This window comes from Nannobrachium achirus, assembly GCF_963921795.1.
Source record: "Nannobrachium achirus genome assembly, chromosome: 2".
Lineage (NCBI taxonomy): Eukaryota > Metazoa > Chordata > Actinopteri > Myctophiformes > Myctophidae > Nannobrachium > Nannobrachium achirus.
Window position 1 is genome coordinate 28513557 of NC_137811.1, and position 19451 is coordinate 28533007.

At 40.4% G+C, this 19451-nt stretch overlaps 1 protein-coding gene across 4 annotated transcripts in view; it reads right to left on the reverse strand.

Annotated features, from left to right (window-relative positions):
- Nucleotides 1-3961: 3961 nt before the first annotated feature.
- The window catches only part of LOC308302183 (uncharacterized protein), a 31924-nt gene continuing 16434 nt past the window's right edge, over nt 3962-19451 (reverse strand). The window contains exons 4-12 of one of the 4 annotated variants that reach the window (XM_080746426.1): nt 18016-19140; nt 16187-16264; nt 14476-14571; nt 12303-12377; nt 11741-11839; nt 9931-10110; nt 8792-8860; nt 7823-7903; nt 3962-6906 (exon numbers count right to left, since the gene is read on the reverse strand). In XM_080746426.1, the coding sequence (XP_080602552.1) occupies nt 7839-7903; nt 8792-8860; nt 9931-10110; nt 11741-11839; nt 12303-12377; nt 14476-14571; nt 16187-16264; nt 18016-19140 (1787 nt within the window). In that variant the 3' untranslated portion in view covers nt 3962-6906; nt 7823-7838. Of the gene's footprint in view, nt 6907-7822; nt 7904-8287; nt 8861-9930; nt 10111-11740; nt 11840-12302; nt 12378-14475; nt 14572-16186; nt 16265-18015; nt 19141-19451 lie in introns of those variants that run through there. The other 3 variants (XM_080746425.1, XM_080746423.1, XM_080746424.1) reach the window with 3 other exon arrangements.

A 19451-nucleotide genomic window follows, 5' to 3' on the forward strand; every position in this document is an offset into this window, starting at 1 on the left:
ACAACACGTCACAATATTTGGCATGGAGGTTTGGTGGTCCGTCTCACTAAGTATAGAGGGTTTTAAGTGGTTAAACTAAAGTGATATTGATCAATTCCAAATATCAAAGTATTCTGCTGCACCCCTGGACTTGCATCACAGGACCCTAGGCCTAGGGTGCCACAGCACCTACTTTTTAGAACTGATCTAAACAGCCTGGAAAAAAGTGAAGGTGTCGGCAGTCACTTAATCTTATCACCCTCCTAAGCTGGAGTAGTTGTTATGCATCAATGACCATCATTCCCAGCTTGGAAAATGATCTCTCCCTGCTGGTATTTTAAATGGGGAAAGAAAGGCCAGATAAAAGATATACCTAAAGGTAGGTGAAAGTAAGTGAAAGTAGGTGATGGCATACAGAGGAACCATAATCTATGTTCCCAGGCTCCACCCTAAACCTAGTATGCCCAATTTTCAATTCAGGTGAACATAACACAGGATAACTTGATCATCAGGATACAGACACAGGTACATGGAGGCGATAACAAGAACGGAACTACTGTATCACAAATAGCATCAGGAGAGAAATACAGAACTCATGACAATATGAAAAGGGTCTAGTTATGCTGACTGGAGAACACTCTGGAGAGACATGATATACAGGGTTCCCACACATCTTTACCAATTAATCTCCAAAAAAAAATCCAAAACTTTTCCAGAATATTTAACCCGAATTCCAGGACTATATAACAACTAGAAAAATATTGTTCCTTCGAAACAATTGTGGGCTCGCTTCAAGCCAGAAAACAATGGCTATAAAAGCACAAAATGTCAAGATCGCAGGCAGTGCTCTCTTTGACGTTACTGACGTCAAAGATTGGTCCATTTTGTTCCAAAAATGTGTTGTGCAAAAGTTGACCCGCTGGTGGCGCTATAACAGGCCAATGTGAGAAGGTTGGTATCTGTTCCTTGACCTATTGGGAATGTGCTTGCAAGATTTCACGCACATCCCAGGCTGTGTTCATGATTTGAGGTGTTTTTGGCTTTGGACACTTTATCGCTGCTTGCAGCTATATTTATTATTATTATTTTATAATTTTTTTGTGTGCACTTCATAGGCATGTTAGATAAAGGTCCTTAGATTGCGTGTAGAATGTTTCATGCAAATTGCAAAAAAAATCCTAGAATAAAAACGGGTTTAAGCGTTTTACAAACTGCTCAAAATTATATAGCGCCCCCCTTTGGCCATTTGGGGTAAGATTGGTTTCAGTGATATTTGAACTAACCCTCTACACTATTTTGTCATGAAAATGTGACTTTGCTTGTATGTTTTAGAGGCAGAAGAATAATTTGCATAAAAATGCAATATTGTTTGAATTATTTAAAAAAGCATGTTTCAATGTTAAAGAAATCCGATCTGACAGATCTTTAGATATCGGTCCAAAGTTCACGTAAAAAAAGTTTTGTGCACGTGACGCGAAAATTCCAGAATAAAAGCGGGTTTACGCGTTTTACAAACTGCTCAAAGTGGCGGAAAATCGAAGGGCGGAGCTTACTTAACAATGACACAGATGTTTCCGCTTGAGTCAAAGCACGCGTGTAACAAGTTGCATGTCTTCAAACGAAACGAGTCATGACTTATGCCTGTTTGAAGTTTGAATTTTCAGACGCTTCGTATAGCGCCCCCCTTTGGCCGATTGGAATAAAATTGGTTTCAGTGATACTTTGACTAACCCTCCACATCTTTGCCAAATGCCATGAACGTGTAACTTTGCATGTATGATTTAGAGGCAGAAGAATAATTTGCATAAAACCGCAATATATATTGAATTATTAAAAAATTATATTTCACTTTAAAAGAAATCCAACCAGACAGTTTGACCGTATTGGTCCAAAGTTCATGTGAAAAAAGTTTTGTGCACTTGACGCGAAAATCCCAGGAGGAGATAGATTTTTACTGTTTTTCATATAATTCCGAATTGTGGGAGACCTAAAGGTCAGAGGTCAAAAGTTAGAGGGTAAAAGTTGTTCGGCATGAGGAGACGCATAAGTGTATACAGGTTTCATGGCTGTACGTATAACAGAGCATGAGCTATACCTGTTCAAAGATCGCACTTTCGAAGGCTTCCTACAGCGCCACCATTTGGCCGATTGCTATATAAAATAATAGCACACTTCGCCACTGTAAACTGAACACATTGATGTTTTTATTTTCATTTTCTCACTAAGTATGTAGGAGTAGAAAGGAACCGAAGTTTTGAGGAGAACTTGATATGACTAGTATAGTATAGTATAGAAATAATGACAATATCTAAAGTGTGCTCGCCTTATAGGCGAGCCCACAATAATTCAGCTCAATAACGAGTCGCTTACTCCTATGCGCAATGCTCAAAGACAGGTAGTGTATGGCAGTGGTTATCAACCTTTTCTGGGCGTGACCCACAAAATAAGCATATTTGAACTGGGGACCCGGGCACCCTGACGGGAGTAAAGGAATTTTGTATAACACGGTTTTATTGTGAAAATAGCAGATCTACATGCTCACAACGCCTCGCAAGATCGGCTATTTTCACAATTTCTGCCTCTAACATTTGACAATTTGGCCCATGTTTAATTTGTAATTTCAGAGGTATTAACAAAATCAAGAATCAAAGACAATGCATAGCTATTTTTCCAGGACCTTCCAGGACCCTTGATCAATTCCAAAACTTTTCCAACTGGAAAAATATTTTTCTAATTCAAAATATTTCCAGGAATTTCATGATCGTGGGAACCCTGGATATTGGTAAAGAAGAATCGAATATAACTCGGCGCCACATCTCCATTGAACTCAATGGATGTCGTCATGTTCTATTCGGTTAGAATGGTGTTCTCAGGCTTGATTTCTCTCCTGATGCTGCTTTGTGAATATTTCTGTTCTAGTGTTATCACAAATATCAAATGGACAGTTCACCTACTACATGGTCTTCTTCTCTCCCCCTCGGTCCATGTCTCATGCTCGCCCAGCCCAGGTCATTCCTATGGTATAATTATGAATATAGTACAGAAAAGTACATATAAAAATAAAATGAAAAGACTACATGACAGTCAGGTTGTATACAGTGTGATTCCTGGCAATGAGTACGTATTAGGAGGACATTTACAAAATATACACTAAGTACATCATAGTTATAACATTAATGCTTCCTTTTAATAATTTACACAGTAAATGATTCCATTTTCAAATACAGAATTGTGAAATTAGTGAGATTCTACATGAGCCTAGTGACAATATGCACAAGGTGGTTTGTGCGATTAGTTCCAAACAGACACACTTATTGATGGGACAGCCATTTTCAGAGCAAGGGAGAGGAAAATAAATAAATAGATGAATGCAACACAAAAGCAGAATTTGGAGGAGAGGAATAGTTTCTTATGCTGTTATAGAGGCCATTCCTGACATTCCATTCCTGACAACTGCTCATCTGACTTCACACATGACACTGCACTTCATTGTGTCCACTCATGGCAATACACCAAGTGTAAAGTCGACCAGTTGGGCAGTTCTTGAGACATCATGAGTGCCTGTTTGGAATGGGCCAGTTCTGGATAACCGCTCCTTCGATCAACTTTACACTCGACATTCCAGTTCTTTGTGTCCTAAGGAATACAAGTTGTGTGTGTGAATGGTTAAGTTGATCGGATGAATGGTTAAGGTATGCAAAAGACAGATACATACAGAGACTACTGGAATTTGAGCGCATGCATAGAAAATGATTGCTCTTCTGCCCCTGCTCAGACACCACACCCATCATTTTAGTGGAGGTAGCCTATTGTCAGAAATGATTGCTACGAAGATATTTGGGGACGCAAGACGGCAAAGCTGCTTAAACCAGTGGTTCCCAATCATGTTCATGTCAAGGAACCCCAAGGTGTCAACCAATAGCCCCCAGACGTCACGTCATAGATTTTCTTTTTTTTAAACAGGGTAAATTCTAGACTATGAAATAATTGTGAAATTAAACTATTCTTGATTTTGCTGGGGACCACCTGGCTCCTCCTCAAGGACCCCTGGGGGTCCCCAGACCAGACTTCGAGAACCACTGGCTTACCAAAAAGCAGCTGGTAATGCTCATGTTCGGCTTTCTGTTGAGGTGACTTTTGGAGGGCCTTCTTCCAAGTATAATCCTTTTCAATAAGAGTCAGCGGTATCATACCGCAACAGACTGGGCAGGGTAATCGCAAGCATACGGATTCATAAAAGAAATTCTAGCACTGCTCATGTGCCGAGTCAAGGCATTCACATCTCTATAAAACAATTGCAAAATGACATTGTTTTCTCTCATCTGTATAATATACCCTTTAATAAAAGCTTTGAGTCTGCACTTTGACATATGAATAGTTTGATTACAGATAACATGAAATCAGAAACATCCAGGTGGTTTCAATAATGTGTGAATATATATATATTTCTATATACACACATACGCAAATCAAGAAAGTAAAATATATAAAAAAAAAAAAAAAAAAAACAGCAAACGGGCGATAATTTTTTTCTTTACCTGCCAGGCCAACAGAGTACCCATATTTACCTGCAGAAGTAAAGGGTAGATCAGATAACCTTAGTTAACCTAGGTCAAGCTTTATTACGTTAAATAATCAGATAATATGATTGAGATTAAGTCACAAATAGCCAACATCTTAATGCAGTGGAATAAAGAAGGCAGGGGTGCACACATCATACTCTCTCAAATGTCCTACATGTAAATCTAGTCATGCCGTTTGTCACAGAAACGATGCTGAACATGCTGGTGGTATCATGAAAAATATTAAGAGAGAAATTAGGTCATATTAGATATGCCGGCATCTAAAGATCCATGCAAGGTTACTTTGACCTAACGTTTGGGCATCAACAATAACCGGCGTTTCCAAGCCCCGGTATTTTAAGGTTCGATCTGACAAATGGCTTGAATTAACATTAACAGCCAGTCAGTTGAGTGGTGCTCGACTAGAGTAGTGGTGCTCAAAAAGCTCCAGAGGGGTGAAGTTAGGTCAACTATAGGTGCACCCATTTGGCTCCGCACTAAACACTTGATTCGGACGATTGTCCCAGGCCTGTTAACCTCACAACGCCGTCTTTTTGTGAATTCTTGGGTGATATGTGTAGTAGGTAGACAGACATACTGTAATCCACATAATGTCAATGTTAACACATACATAGGTTTATTCTCCTATAAGAGGTATGTCACGTCACTACATAATTATTACATTTCTAGGCGCAAGCAGTGCAACTTGCCCATTTAAAGACGAGCTGAAATGGTATTTTGAGAGCATTTAATTACCATATTGTGACATATTTAATAATTATACTGTAGATAGGAAGCAGGACATAGCGTTGAGCAGAGAGCTGTGCCAATCACAGCGATGTGCGCAAGGTTACTTACAGTATATATAACTTTGGAGCTATACAACATGTCTTTTAGCCACTTCTATGTGCATGGAGGCTACATGTTTATTGCATACTCTGCACAGCCCTCTAGCAGGGGTTGACACCAAGGTCCCACTTGCCCGAAAAGTAAATTGTCCATTGAATTATGTTAACATTTCTTTTTTTTCATGCTTTAAAGAAAATGTCATATCTCAATTTGTGTGCCAATACCCTTCATATCTATGAATATGACTGAGTTCACACTTATTTTATATCATAAGTGTAGCACAGCACACAGCACAGAATACAGACCAGAAGACAGAGCGCTCTAGACGGTTGCGTCCCCTCTCAAATGAGCACTTGCCCAGCGGGCAACCTGAGAGCAAACTCCACCTGTTCCAAAGTTTTATTTACCTGCCAGGGGCAGGTGGGCAACCCTTCGTGTCAACGCCTGCCCTCTAGTGTCTGTAGCACAATTATGGCTCCATGTGGAACAATGATTGTTCCACATAGTGCAGCTGTCATGAAGTATTGGTTGAAACGTGTTAGTACGTGGCATGCAAATATAAGAATGTCAAAATATGTTGTACAGAAGGTACTCAAGATTTGATTTTTGATACAAAAACAAAGACATTTATATTTATTTCTAAGAATTTTGGCACGTATTGTTAAATAGGCCCCCGTTATGGCCTATGCTCAAAAAGGGATAAAACACTTTTTACATTTCAGCTCAACTTTAAAGTGACTATGGCTTTCCTTTTTGTGAAGTATGTTGTAAGTGTGTTTGTTTCCACAAACACTACACTGTTTCTTCTGTAGCTTTTAAACATGCTGAATTAAAATTGATTTAATTTGTGCCTTACAGAACATCATAAGATGCCTAGCCCTAACGGGCTTATGCCACTATAATTCACTAAAGTGTGACACCACATTGCACACAAATACAATACAATGCCAGTAAACAAAATACAATAGCAAAAAAAAAAGAAAAAGAAGAAAAAAAAGACTCCCACAACCCATAAAAGCAAAAAAAACAAACAAAAAAAACACTTGTTATATGCACAGCGCACACGTTACATACACTGCACTAATATACAGAGAAAGGTTGTAGAAGCAAAATGTTTGCCCTAGAAACAAGGCAGAAAGTAGATGAGCATTCAGTTCATGGTTGTCAGTTTTTTTGTTCAAAGTCAGATGATTTTGAGTGGACTAAATTGAACCGTTGTTGATGTCCCAAAAAGTATGGGCAAATGCGAACACAGCCTGGTCATAGCGGGGGATGGGCGTGTTCATAACTGTACATATTCAAAAATGTATAGAGAAAGATGGATATTACATGGTTAGTATCACGGATAAGAATGAACACTTCATAGGAAGGGAACCACGTGAACAAGCAGAACTCTTGGTGTACCAGAAGTGGTTTTATCTTAGTCTTCATAGGCAACTGTCATTCATCCCTTTGTGCTCCAGCGCCGCTATTCCTGCAGCAGCCACCTCCATCGCCACAGCCATCTGTTCAGGACCTGTGGAGAAGATCCTTTCGTTTTTTTAACCCAGTATGGACTGAACAACAAAAAAAGGTGGACATTCTATTTACAATATCTTGATGAATTAGATTGACCGCCAAAGACGTGATATTTCCGACACTAGCCTATGAGTCACCGTTTGTTTTCGTCACTCTCTGGACCACGTGGAGCCACGTGACGTGGATCACACGACTGCAAAGAAATTAGCTGATTTGCATCACATTCATTCCAATGGCAGCAAGTCGATCAACCGGGCTGCGGTCTACTGCCTGTATCTCTGTCTGCATTGGATTATCGCCACAGGGCCTTTTCCCCCCCTGACTTCAAGAGAGCCACGTGCGTCTTTTGAGATCATTGGTAAAAACAATCCAATACCTAAGCACTGAACATGGTTGGTTGTACTGGCACAGACTCAGTTTTCCATATTGCAGTACAAACTTTCAGAAGGCCGATGCACACCTCAAAAGGTTGGTGACAGGTGCGTACAGTAGGACAACCGAAAAGGTGCAAATGTTCAGAAGGGAATCTTATAACAAAATTAAAGAAAAGGGTCACGCAAACTGTCTGGAGCAAAAGTGTTGCTCTTTATTAAGCGTCGTTAGAACTTCAGAACAGACATGTGGTGCAGTTATCTCTGCCAGGCCTTAACACCCAGTAGCAGGGATTATGTTTTCGCCCCTGTCCGTTGACTAGTGTACAGCTCATCTTGGACACCACACCACTGGACAGATTGGCATGAAACTTTGCACGCACACTACCAGTAGGCCATGGAGGAACCTCCCCCCCATTGTCTTTTTGTTTTGTTTTTCAAGTCAGCCTCATGGTGGTAATTTAATCACCTTCTGGCCTATAACTCTTGAGCGCACGCACGCACAAACTACTGTAGGCAGACAAGTTCCATGGTGATACTCACCAGAAGGTGAAGGATATCACTGGTCGTAGTCCAATGCCTCTCGTTCATATTGTTCAGGATCCTGCACCTCCACTTTTACAACTGTTTTTAATTTGTATTGTTTTAGGATGGAGAAAAAAATATTTGATATTAACTAGGGGTGCAACAGTTAATCGAAATAGTCAATTTGATCGATTATAAAAAATAATCAATCCTATATTATAGTTGCCTAATGGGTGAGCAGTGGGTGGGTGGGCGTTAGGACAACATGCATCGATGTCAGACACAAACAAAAACATGTGGGCCTAGATGCCTTGAGGGTACGACGGTACGTCGGTCGATTGGCGGACCACATACAGTACGTCACAAACGTAACATGCCTGTTGTGGTCCACTGTGTCCCTTTTATGCCCATATATGGAGTTCCGTTTAAGCCATGCCCAAATATGGAGTCCAGGCCAGACTATGACGTTGGTAATATTATGTCCTATTGATAATGACATGATCAGAGTACTCCATATATGGGACCCTGATGGTCGGTTGGTGGACAACGTGCACTGATGTCAAACAACAGAAGCCGTTTTGAATGTGGCTCCTGGTACACCCATGGGCATATCGGTCGGATCGGCGGTGCGACGTAGGTGCGAGAGCCGCTCAGCCTAAATGGGCTGTTCAGTTCAATACCTAACGACTTTCAACCTATTTTGGGCATGTCATTATAGGCACAAATATTTTGTTTAAAATTTTAAATACAGAAGGTAGCGGATCTACAACCTCACAATTCACAATACCATTGTACGACGATAAGGTATAGTGCAGGGCTTAGGTGGCTCACAATTCATTGATATATCTTTCTGACTGTGGTGTGAAAAAACGCGAAGAAAAAGTCCACGAACAACAACAACACAGTCATGTAAAACTGTGAAAAGAGCAACCGACGTGTAATGATGATGAGCAACAAAAACAAAGAAGAAACAGACATGAAACTTACTGAGGTTCTGGTGTTCTTCGTCTGGCTCCTCCTGTTCACTAGACTGCAGACTGGAATCCACAACCTGGTCTGGAAACAAGGAATTGAATATGGACTGAAATGAGGACTTTGACATGACATGGGATACACAGATAACAGACGACAGGACCAAAGTGGTTGGAACCGACCATTCGACCAACATTGCCATCCTTTAGAACAGTGGTTCACAATCACAACCTGTGTGTTGGGACCCCAAATTATTTTGGGGGGTCCCCAGATGATTAGCTTAATGTGAAACATTGTTTCTCACTCAGCAGTATAGAGGGTATCCGCACATTTCTAAAGTGACAAATATTAAAGGTAGAAATTGTGATAATAGTAATAGCTGATCTACATGCTCACAACGAATGTAGATCAGCTATTTTCACAATAGAACCGTGTTATACAAAATGTAATGCCTCGACTCTTAGCGCTTGTCAGGGTGGGGGGTCCCCAGTTCAAATATGATTATTTGGGGGGTCGCTGCCTGAAAAGGTTGAGAACCACTGCTTTAGAGCCCCGTGCTCTCACCAGGCCATTGTATATTAACTGAAGGCAGTGCTAGAATAGAGTACGGTGACAGTGATTTTCAATACTCTTTACACTCCGCTTTTCAATCTGCCCCCCAGCACTATCATTAGACATTTACCATGTTCTGTTCCGTTGAAAAGTGGAGTCGGTATTAAAATGAAAATAACTGAAAAGTCCTGTGTGTGCATGGAATGTGCATGCATGTACATGAGATCATGTTGTTCATCAAAGGTCTCGTATTGGGTGTTTGAATATAATGATTTAAAGCAATGACACAGGGTCACCAAAGATCTGTAGGGTTCATCCTACACTCTGTCAATGTAGATTCCCTTTTAAACACAACATGGTAATAGCTGCTGGTTTGCAAATATTTTACAAACCATTGTGAAAATAATTGTCGTACAATCAAAAAAAAGAAAGAAAAAAGAAAATAGATTTAATTGTAATTGAATTAAATCTTTGAGTTTAAGTAAGTAATTAGATTGCCAGTCCACAAAGAAAACAAGTTAACACTGAGCAATGGTTAGTCTAGAGAGCCCAAACTGGGCCTGAGAGAAAAAAGAAAAGAAAAAAAAGAGAATGACACTTACCGATGTCCTCGTGTTCTCCGATGTCATCGTGGTCTCCGATGTCCTCGTGTTCTTCGATGTCCTCGTGGTCTCCGATGTCCTCGTGTTCTACGATGTCCTCAAGGCCAACAGTTTCGTTTAGGTCAGTAGAAACGACAGGGTCTGAAGAGCTCACCTCCAGATTAGACGCCACAGACTGGTCTGGAAAAAAGGAATTGAAATAAATTAACTGAGTGTTGTAGCACCACCACAAGGCCAATTCAATAGGCTGCTTCACATTTTGGCCTATATAAATATAACTGGTTGGCTCATGATGCAATTCCCCATATACAGCCCACCCATTTCCAACTTTTCAACTCTATTGTCTATTCTGTTTTTGGATTCTTCATTCACCATTAAGGAATGCATACAAACAAACTCTCCATGATTCCAAACCGTCACAGGGTGAGTAATCGATCGAATAAATCATTTGGGGGGGTGACGTATTCCTTTAATAAAAGTATTTTCTTAACTCATTTAGTGCCACCCCTTTCACCACTAGAGGGCGCCCAGTGGCCATAGAAAATCCCATAGAGATATGCTGGTATATGCAGAAGCCCTGCAGCCATGACTTGCCTGAACACTTTCCTTTGTGCATGTACAGGAAGAGGATGAAGTTAGCTTGAAGTTAGCTATTGGCTACCAAGCATTTTAGAAGCCTTATTTTCGTCAACTTAGCCATGATTAAACCTTGCACACCTCATGCATGGGAAAAAAAACAGAGAAGAATGAGCTCTAAAAAATCCAATGCAATCCTGGATTGCATTGGAGTGGATTTGTGCAGTTTGTTCACAGCTTTCAAACAAAAAAATCCGATTGGAAATCCGTTCAGGCATTCTTGAGATAATCGCCATTATGTTTTACATGTTATGTAAACAAACATGGCTGCCCTGTATGTTAGATGGGGTTGTATGGGGGTGGAACATGCAAAATCGCGATTGAAATCATGTTCACCAGATTTGATGGGGTCCAAAAAAAAAAAAAAAAAAAAATCAAAAAAAAAAATTTCAATTTTTTTTTTTCTTTTTTTTTTTTAAAGCCGAACTTGTTCGGGATCGGCACTCTGCGATACGATAATAAAGCCGAACTAGTTCGGGATTGGCACTCAATGAGTTAAAGGCTTATCTTCGTCACTAGAATTAAGTCATAATGTGTAACCTTTTCAGTTAAACAAGTTATGTTGTAATCTTTCACTGGTACAGTATATTTCACAATAACCATTCCACAATACATTGTTATTTTTGACCAGTCCTCTACACAAAATCTTCATTCATGAGTTTCTGCCAGAGACACTCATGATGATGCAGGTATAAAAATGTACCAGATATTGCTGTTGCATTTCAAAATACCTCTGCACTAGTACACTGCGGCATTTGTTTTGGAAAGGTAGTAGCGTGTTTTTGTTTCAAACTGAATTATGGGAATTGCAGTTCAACAGACGATGGAGATACCGTAGAATGCAGGCTCCACAGTTGCACAGAATTTGTATTAATAGAAGAAGCATGCACAGCTCCCAACACGGCTGTCGTCAGGTGCAGAGTTCAGAACAAAGAGACCACTGAATGTATTGGTATATAGTAAATGGTTGAGAATAATCTTTTTTTCCCCCCTCCAAAATCCTGCCACAGACCGGGCTGAACTAGCCTAGCTCAGCTTGACAATCCACCCATGTTAAAACAAGGTGGGGATGTATACATGCTGCAGTTAGTATATAGGCTGGTTATGTCAGGCTAGTGCTGAACCCCTTTGCGGGCAGGTCGTGGGCAGGTGAAAGAAACAAAGAGGAACTTACCGAGGTCCGGGTTATCGTCAGGTTCCTCCTCCTGTACATTAGCAATGGCCCTGGCTTGTAATTTCAACTTCACCCGCAGTCTTGACTTCACCAATTGGTCTGGAATAAAGGAATAGATTAAAGACTTTAATGGGTGATGGGTTAGTCGCACAATTGAAAAAATAATACAAATTTAATTAAAGACTTTAATGGGTGATGGGTTAGTCGCACAATTGAAAAAATACAAATTTAATAAAAAACAATCTCAATTCACACTTCTATGTGATCTCTTTCTAAATGAGGATTCCATTGACGACATTTTGAGTTCGTCCATATCCAAATTATCTTTTTTCTCCCTATGGTTCATGAGTCATGTCAAAATGTGAATTGGCCCGTTATGGTGTTACCATGAGGCTGATTTCTTGGCCTACTAGGACTGTGTGCAAAGTTTCACGTTGTGTCATGTTTCAGTCCAGTGTGGCCCTTAATTGGCAGTTTACCGACGGACTCACAAGAGTGAAGACATAATCCCTCGCCTTTGGTAGTTCAGGCCTGCAGGCGATGAAGACAGAATGAAACTTACTAATGTCCAGGTTGTCCTCAGGTTCTTTTTGTTTAGTAGACTCGTCCGTGACTTCGTCGGGAGAGTTCTCCTGATCTGGGAAGAACACATTTAAATTAATTCATTACATTTAGCGGTGAGCCACAATTAAGGTTGTCAAATCACAGAAGAAGACGACTAGTACGAGAAGATGAAGAGAAAGATCATTACTTTCAGGTGAAGATGATTAACAGAAAACAAACATTTGTCGCTTCACAGCGAGATTTGAAAAGCACAGCTGGTGTATTGCTCTTCACAAAATTAATTAATGGTTTGGAAATCTGGGTAATTTTAGAGTCAGTCTGTGTCTCATTGGAAGGCTGTGAACACTTCTGTCAGAAACCTGACCAGTGACATCATTAGGCAGGTCTTTTCATTAGGCAGTGTTGACTAAAACTATGACGAAAAATGTTCGTTGACTAATTTTTTCACAGACGAAAACTAAATAAAAGCTAAATAATGTGTTATTTTAATTAATGCTAGATCAATGGCTTCCATTATAGTATACTACATTTACAGAAATAGATAGTTTGATGATGACGATGATGTCACTGGTAGGCGGGGTTCTGAACTGCCCACAGTCCTCCTCAGATACCAAAGAGATATAGTTGAAAATGGGTGAAGTCGTCCTTTAATACAAAATCTGACATAATCTGCAAGAGGCCTCCATTGGTTGCAGTGCGATGTGTTAAGGCAAGGCACAAGTCTGCTCACCAGGTGCATTTAGTCATCAGTGTCTTACTCTTAATGACAGACACTTTTGAGATTCATGGAATCCTTGCTTCCCATGGAAGCAAGTTTGAATAGGACACCTTGAGAATCAAACCAGGGACCTTGTGTCTCCAGAGAAGTTGAAACTCTTTGAAATAGCAAAGATAAAAAACAGATCAAAGTTGAGACGTACGCCAAATTGGCGTTGTCAGTGCTATTTCGCTGTCGCGTTCTGAGAATACTGTGAGTTTCCATGCATTGTGGCAGGAGTTGGAGCTAGCAAACGAGTCAAAGTTGAGAAAATGTACTCTGACTAAAATAAACTGTTCGTCAACTACCTTTTTTCACAGACAAACTAAATAAAAGCTAAGCTACAAGATGAAAATATATTGAAAATGTTGTCAACAAATAAAAACTAGACCAAAATACAAGAAAGGAGGGCTAGTGGAGATAAGATCCAGTAGAGCTAAAATACGTCATTTTTGGTTTGGTTGTGCTCAGGTATTACGCACTGAAAATAGCAGATCTACAAGCTCACTTGTAGATCGCCTATTTTCAGCTTACAACTAAGAGTAAAATCAGCAATCAAGGCCTGACAAAATACATTTGTCAACAAAACCAACTGTAGATTTAGTCAACTAATATATATTTAGTCGACTAAAAATAGACATGTCAGATTTGCTGTCAAAATTAACACTGCTGTTAAGTAGTCGTGGACTAGGCATACACTAGACACAACAGAAACGGAGTACTGCATGAACTTTTATCCCTCGTCACCAAATCCTGTAACCAAAAATAGCCGATCTACTGCCATTTCTGCCAGATGTTTTCCCCAGAATAGAAGCACTAGGGTTCAAGTGCTTAATGGGCTGGACACAGAAAGTGGTAGACACTCGCATCAAGAAACACACTTGTCGTTTTAACTGTCACACTGGAGGTCCCAAGTAAAATGCGTCAAACCTGAGATGAAATAAGCATCATTGATGCTTTCTATCTGTCAATATGTTTAGTTTACGGTTATAGCCATATCAGAATAACCGTTGTTGTCTGAGTATTAGGTGAGAGTTGCTAAATTCAGGAACTAGCTAGCGTTAAAGATCTGCAGTGAGAGAGAGAAAGACAGAAAGAAAGAAAGTTTACTGTTTGTAAACCCAATTAACTGATCAAATCAGTTAATTTTCTGTTTATAATTAACAGAAAAAAGAGAGGAGTAAGTTGGGCAATCACTTGCCAATAATAGGAAAGCTACTTTTGTGATCAAGCACTTCCTGAATATTCAATGATAACTGTTAGAAATTGGGTCTGGGCAAGTAAAATTCAAGTCTACTTGGCTGACCGGGCAACAACTGAGCTCTGGTTCTACTAGAGAGACAATGAGCCCTGGTTCTACTAGAGACAGCAGCTTCGACCCGAGTCAAAGAATGAAACAGAGAGGGGAACTTACTGAGGTCCTGGTTGTCTTCAGGTTCCTCCTGTTCATTAGAAACAGCCCTAGCCGGGAATTTCAGCTTCACCTGCAGTCTGGATTTCACAGACTTGTCTGGAATCAAGGAATTGAATAAGGACTGATATAATAAAGTAAATCAATGTGACACGGGTTGCACAGATAAATGACAACCGGACCATCATGGTTTGAGCCACTTTAGAGCCCCTTGCTCTCACAAGGCTTATATAGTATATTTAATGAGGGAGGCACTAGAAGAAAGGACATGAGTTCACCAAAACCACTCGGATTTGGTGCAAACTCTCCTGGAATCTGCCGATGTAGTTTCATTTTAAACTTAAATGGCAGTAGGTAAATAAGCCTTGTGGTATTTCCAGTTTCCGGAGCTTGAGGCCGCTGGATGTACTAGTACACCCTCTGGACAATGACACTAGTATGTCACAGGGACCCCCAAATCCAACCCTTGGTGCCGAGTATCAAGCAGGGAGGTATTGGGTACCATTGTTATAGTCTTTTGTATGACTGTCAGGGACTGATTGAACCCATGACCTCCCTATCTCAGGGCAACACAAACCACAAGGCCCAAAGATGGTTGGTGTCAAATGGTTCTCAATAAACACTTTTCATGAATCGTTTTTAATAGATAGATACAGTGTAGAGAGACAGGAAACACAGAAAGAGATGAGGGGTGACATGCAGCAAATGATCGGGTCAGGAGGGAATCGATCTCAGGCATTAGAGCCGGTGTGTTACACTCCCCAACTAGGGTTGGAAACTGGAACCGGAGGAACAGGATCCAACATCAAGGAATCTGAGTCTGTTCCATCACATTTGGAACCGTTTTCGGAACAGGTTTCATCACACTGTCAGAGCTGGTATGTGGACTTCACCTCTGCTAGACAATTACAATAGGCCTACTAATTTTTCTTTTTTAATTTCAAGCACCACCATAACTCACAAGTTACAGACCCGTAAGATTCCAATTCGAACCCCTTATAGGAATCGTTAAGTGGAACCGTTAAGGAACCGGAATCGTTAAAATCCTAAAGGATCCCAACCCTATCCCGAACAACTCGGCTATCGGACATCCCCAAACAATTCATGAAGAGTTGTGCTGATTTGCAAATCTTTCGCACATCATCATGACTACAATTTATAATGGCCGATAGGTCGGAGGCACTTCGCTGGCACGTCGTCTCACTACACCACTCTTCCATTAAAATACTTGGTAAACCTGCTACCTCAAGTGGCGTATTGCTTTATTGCATTACGCAGTATTAAGCCTAATATATGCTCTGTGGCTCAACAGTATTGCTCATCAGAATAGTTCAAATTTACTGGCAAACTTAAAGGAGCTATAGTCAACTTTTTCTTGAAAAGCGGATGTTAAAATAAAAATAATGTTTCGAAAATATTTTATAAAAAAATAAGCTTCATATATGTGTTTCAATAAAAAAATGACCACAAAAAGCGTAAAATAATGATAAAATAATCATTTTGGCCCTTTGTTTACATTTACAGGGCCCGTACTTTGTTTACATCCTAGTCTGTAGACTAGGATGTACACCTACAATGAAAAAGTTGACTATAGCTCCTTTAAGCACAAAAGAAAAATGTTAACACTGAGCCTGGTTATTCCTGAAAGCCCGAACTGGAACAACTAGTAGTTTGGACTGTAGAGAAAGAAAGAAACAGAGAGAATGATACTTACTGGTGTTTCCAGGTTCCTTTTCTTTAGCAGAACCGTTCTTGGCTGTTTTTGAAGAGTTCCCCTGCTCTGCAGACTTGTCTGGGGGGGGGGGGGGGATTAGGGTGGAGAGGAATGAAATTAAGTAATTAACTGATTGAACGAAGATGAAAATATCCTCTAATAATTAACGTAATGATAGACAGGGTGGAGTTAGTTTGCCAATCACTTATCAAATGGACATGGTACATTTTTGATCGAGCAATTCCTCAATCTTCAACGTTAACTTCTTCTTACTTAATTTAATTACTATTGTCTATCCACAAATAATTGTTTTGATGAAATTGTAGAATTTGTACGAAGACTTAATTTATATTTTGTTTATATAGGCAGTGATGTCATTACGTGCGCGTCCCGCGTCAAATACGCGTTCATGTCGCCCAGAGACGCATTCACGTCTTGTTTCTGGGGTCCCGGGGACGCGCCTCCATTATTAATCCATAATTTACCGCATCGCGGTAAAAGAAAAACATTAGCGATTAGCGAATCGCAAAGGCCGCGATGTTCTGCTAAGTAGACTTCCCAAGCAATATGGAGACGTTTAAATTTTTGAAATCCCTTCATAATTGACTACGCAATGATCAAATCAAACCGTGGTGTCTGTCTTTGCTTCCTATTAAACCTGCGGAGAGGAGAGGAGCCAACTGTCTGTCTAACAGCACGTACAAGTTTATTTCCGTTCCAACAGAGTAGGTTCCAACGGAGTAGGCCTACTCCATAGCTACAGGTAGTGAATGTTCTTGTAATCATTATAAATATAATGTCCTTAAATCCTTGTGCATTGATTAAAAGCTGCCGTTTGTCATAAGCTGAAAGTGAAAGTGATTTCTGTGCAACGGTGGCTGCCCCTCCTCTTTCCCCCGCACACACAACTTTTGGTGTGTGTCTTAGGGTGCTTTTTTTTGCCTTGATGAAACTTAAGCAAGGCAGCGACATGCGGTACTTTCTTCCTTGACAATAATGAGAGGCAGACAATACCATTACTGACATTTTGCTGAATATAAAAACGTTTTATATTGCTAATAGCAAAGTAAAAGGGAATCTTTTGGAAACTTAATGGGTCTGTTACTCGGTGAACACATGGAACCAAATGGACCTGTTCCATTTGTAGGCCTACTCTAGTTTTTTAAAATGTAATATAAATTGGGGTCCCAGTGATATAAATATAATTAAATGCGTGTCTGTAGCCTAGTGTATTTAGAAATCCTAGTTCTAAGTTCAAACATTAGCCAAATTGTAAAATAAATATAAGAAATAGGCAAACATTTTGAAAATAGCCGATCTACAAGCTCAGTCTTTAGACGGCCTTAATAACCTATTGTGGTGTGTAAAATAGCCTATAGAAAAAAGTTAATAATACTAATAATAATGGTAATAATAAGGGTAGTAATAATAATAATAATACATAAAAAAGTATCGAAAACGGTATCGAAAAAGGTATCGTATCGATTCCCAGGTATCGAAAAAGGTATCGTATCGATTCAGAGGTGAACGATACCCATCTCCGCGGCGTTGAATTTTTTTGGGACCCATAAAATATCCCTGGGACTCATCCGAAAAACTCTTCTGGGGTCCCGGGACTCATTACATTAAAAACCTATTAACATCACTGTATAGGTTCTGTTTAAACTCATTAAGGAATTTCACACTTTTACAATTACAAATTACGTTTGGGCGATTAGACCTCCAGTCCACTTAGGTGGCTGGGTAATAAAACAAGTTACAAGAGTTCATGGCAGAACCTTTCAGCAGCTTGGACCCGAGTGAAAGATAAAAAACAAAGAGGAACTTACTGAGGTCCGCGTCATCTTCAGGCTCCTCCTGTTTGATAGAAATGGCGCTGCAGAAAGGATTCCTTTTCTGGTGTGATTTGAGACTGTTCTTTTGGTGGAAGCATTTCCCACACTGGTCACAGCCGAAGGGCTTCTCTCCGGTGTGAGTTCTCTGGTGTGATTTGAGGATGAACCTTGTGGTGAAGCTTGTCCCACACTGGTCGCAGGTGTACGGCTTCACTCCAGTATGCATGCGCTTATGCTTGCAGAAGTTTGAAGAGTCGTGGAACTTCTTTCCACACAGTTCACATTTGAAAGGTTTGTCTCCGTTATGAATTCTCTGGTGTCTCTTCAGGTGCGACAGTGTGGTGAAGTTTTTGTCACACTGGTCACAGCCAAACGGCTTCACTCCGCTATGGTTGAACTCGTGAGTCTTTAAGTCTCCAAACTCGGCGAATCTCTTACCGCACTGCTCACAGCAGTAAGGCTTCACGGTATGCATTCTGCGTATATGCTTTTTGAAGTTTGTGGAGTCGTTGAAACTCTTTCCGCAGAGTTCACAGTAGAAAGGTTTCTCTCTGTTGTGAATTATCCGGTGTCTTTTGAGATGAGACACCGTAGCGAAGGTTTTATCGCAGTCGTCACAGTTGAAAGGCCTCACTTCAGAATGCATGAGCTCGTGAGACCTTAAATGGCCATACTGAGTGAATCTCTTCCCACATTGTTCACAGCTATAGGGTTTTTCTCCAGTATGCATGAGCTTGTGGTTTTTTAAGGATCCTGAGTGACTAAAACTCTTCCCACACAGGTCACAGTAGAAAGGTTTCTCTCCCGTGTGAGTTATCTGGTGTGTTTTCAGACTGGACATTTGGGTGAAGCGTTTCCCACACTCCCCACAACAGTAAGGCCTCTCCCCCGTGTGGACTCTCTGGTGGATTTTGAGCTCAGTCCGTCTGGCGAACCTTTTAAGACACTGATCACAGCAGTAAGGCTTCTCGCCGGTGTGAACCTTGGTGGTTCTCTGGCGTTTTTTGGTAGGGGTAGGGGCAGTGGTAGCGGGCAAACTGGGAATTGTGTTGAAGTTTACGTTACAATGGTCAAAGGAGATGTGTTTTCCTTTCATCGGAGCCGGGGCAGACTGGGCATCTGAAACAGAAAAAGAAAGAAAGAGATCATTCTCACATGTAAAATAATATTTGTTGGAAGAAAATTTTTAAATTGTAGCTTAATGCAATGACCACTACTCTTCACCTTGAAAAGAAACATGGTTCTCTATTTAGAACAAAGTGTTACAATATGGGTTTGGCTGTTTTTTGTCCCTTACATGAGAGATAACAAATAGTGTACACTGTCCAGGACACTACGCATGTAGTCGAACGTCCAGTACCATCTTCACTTTGAGTCCTTGTTCGGAGGAAGGAAGACTCTGGCGAAAGCGCGTGCCAACAAATTGTAAT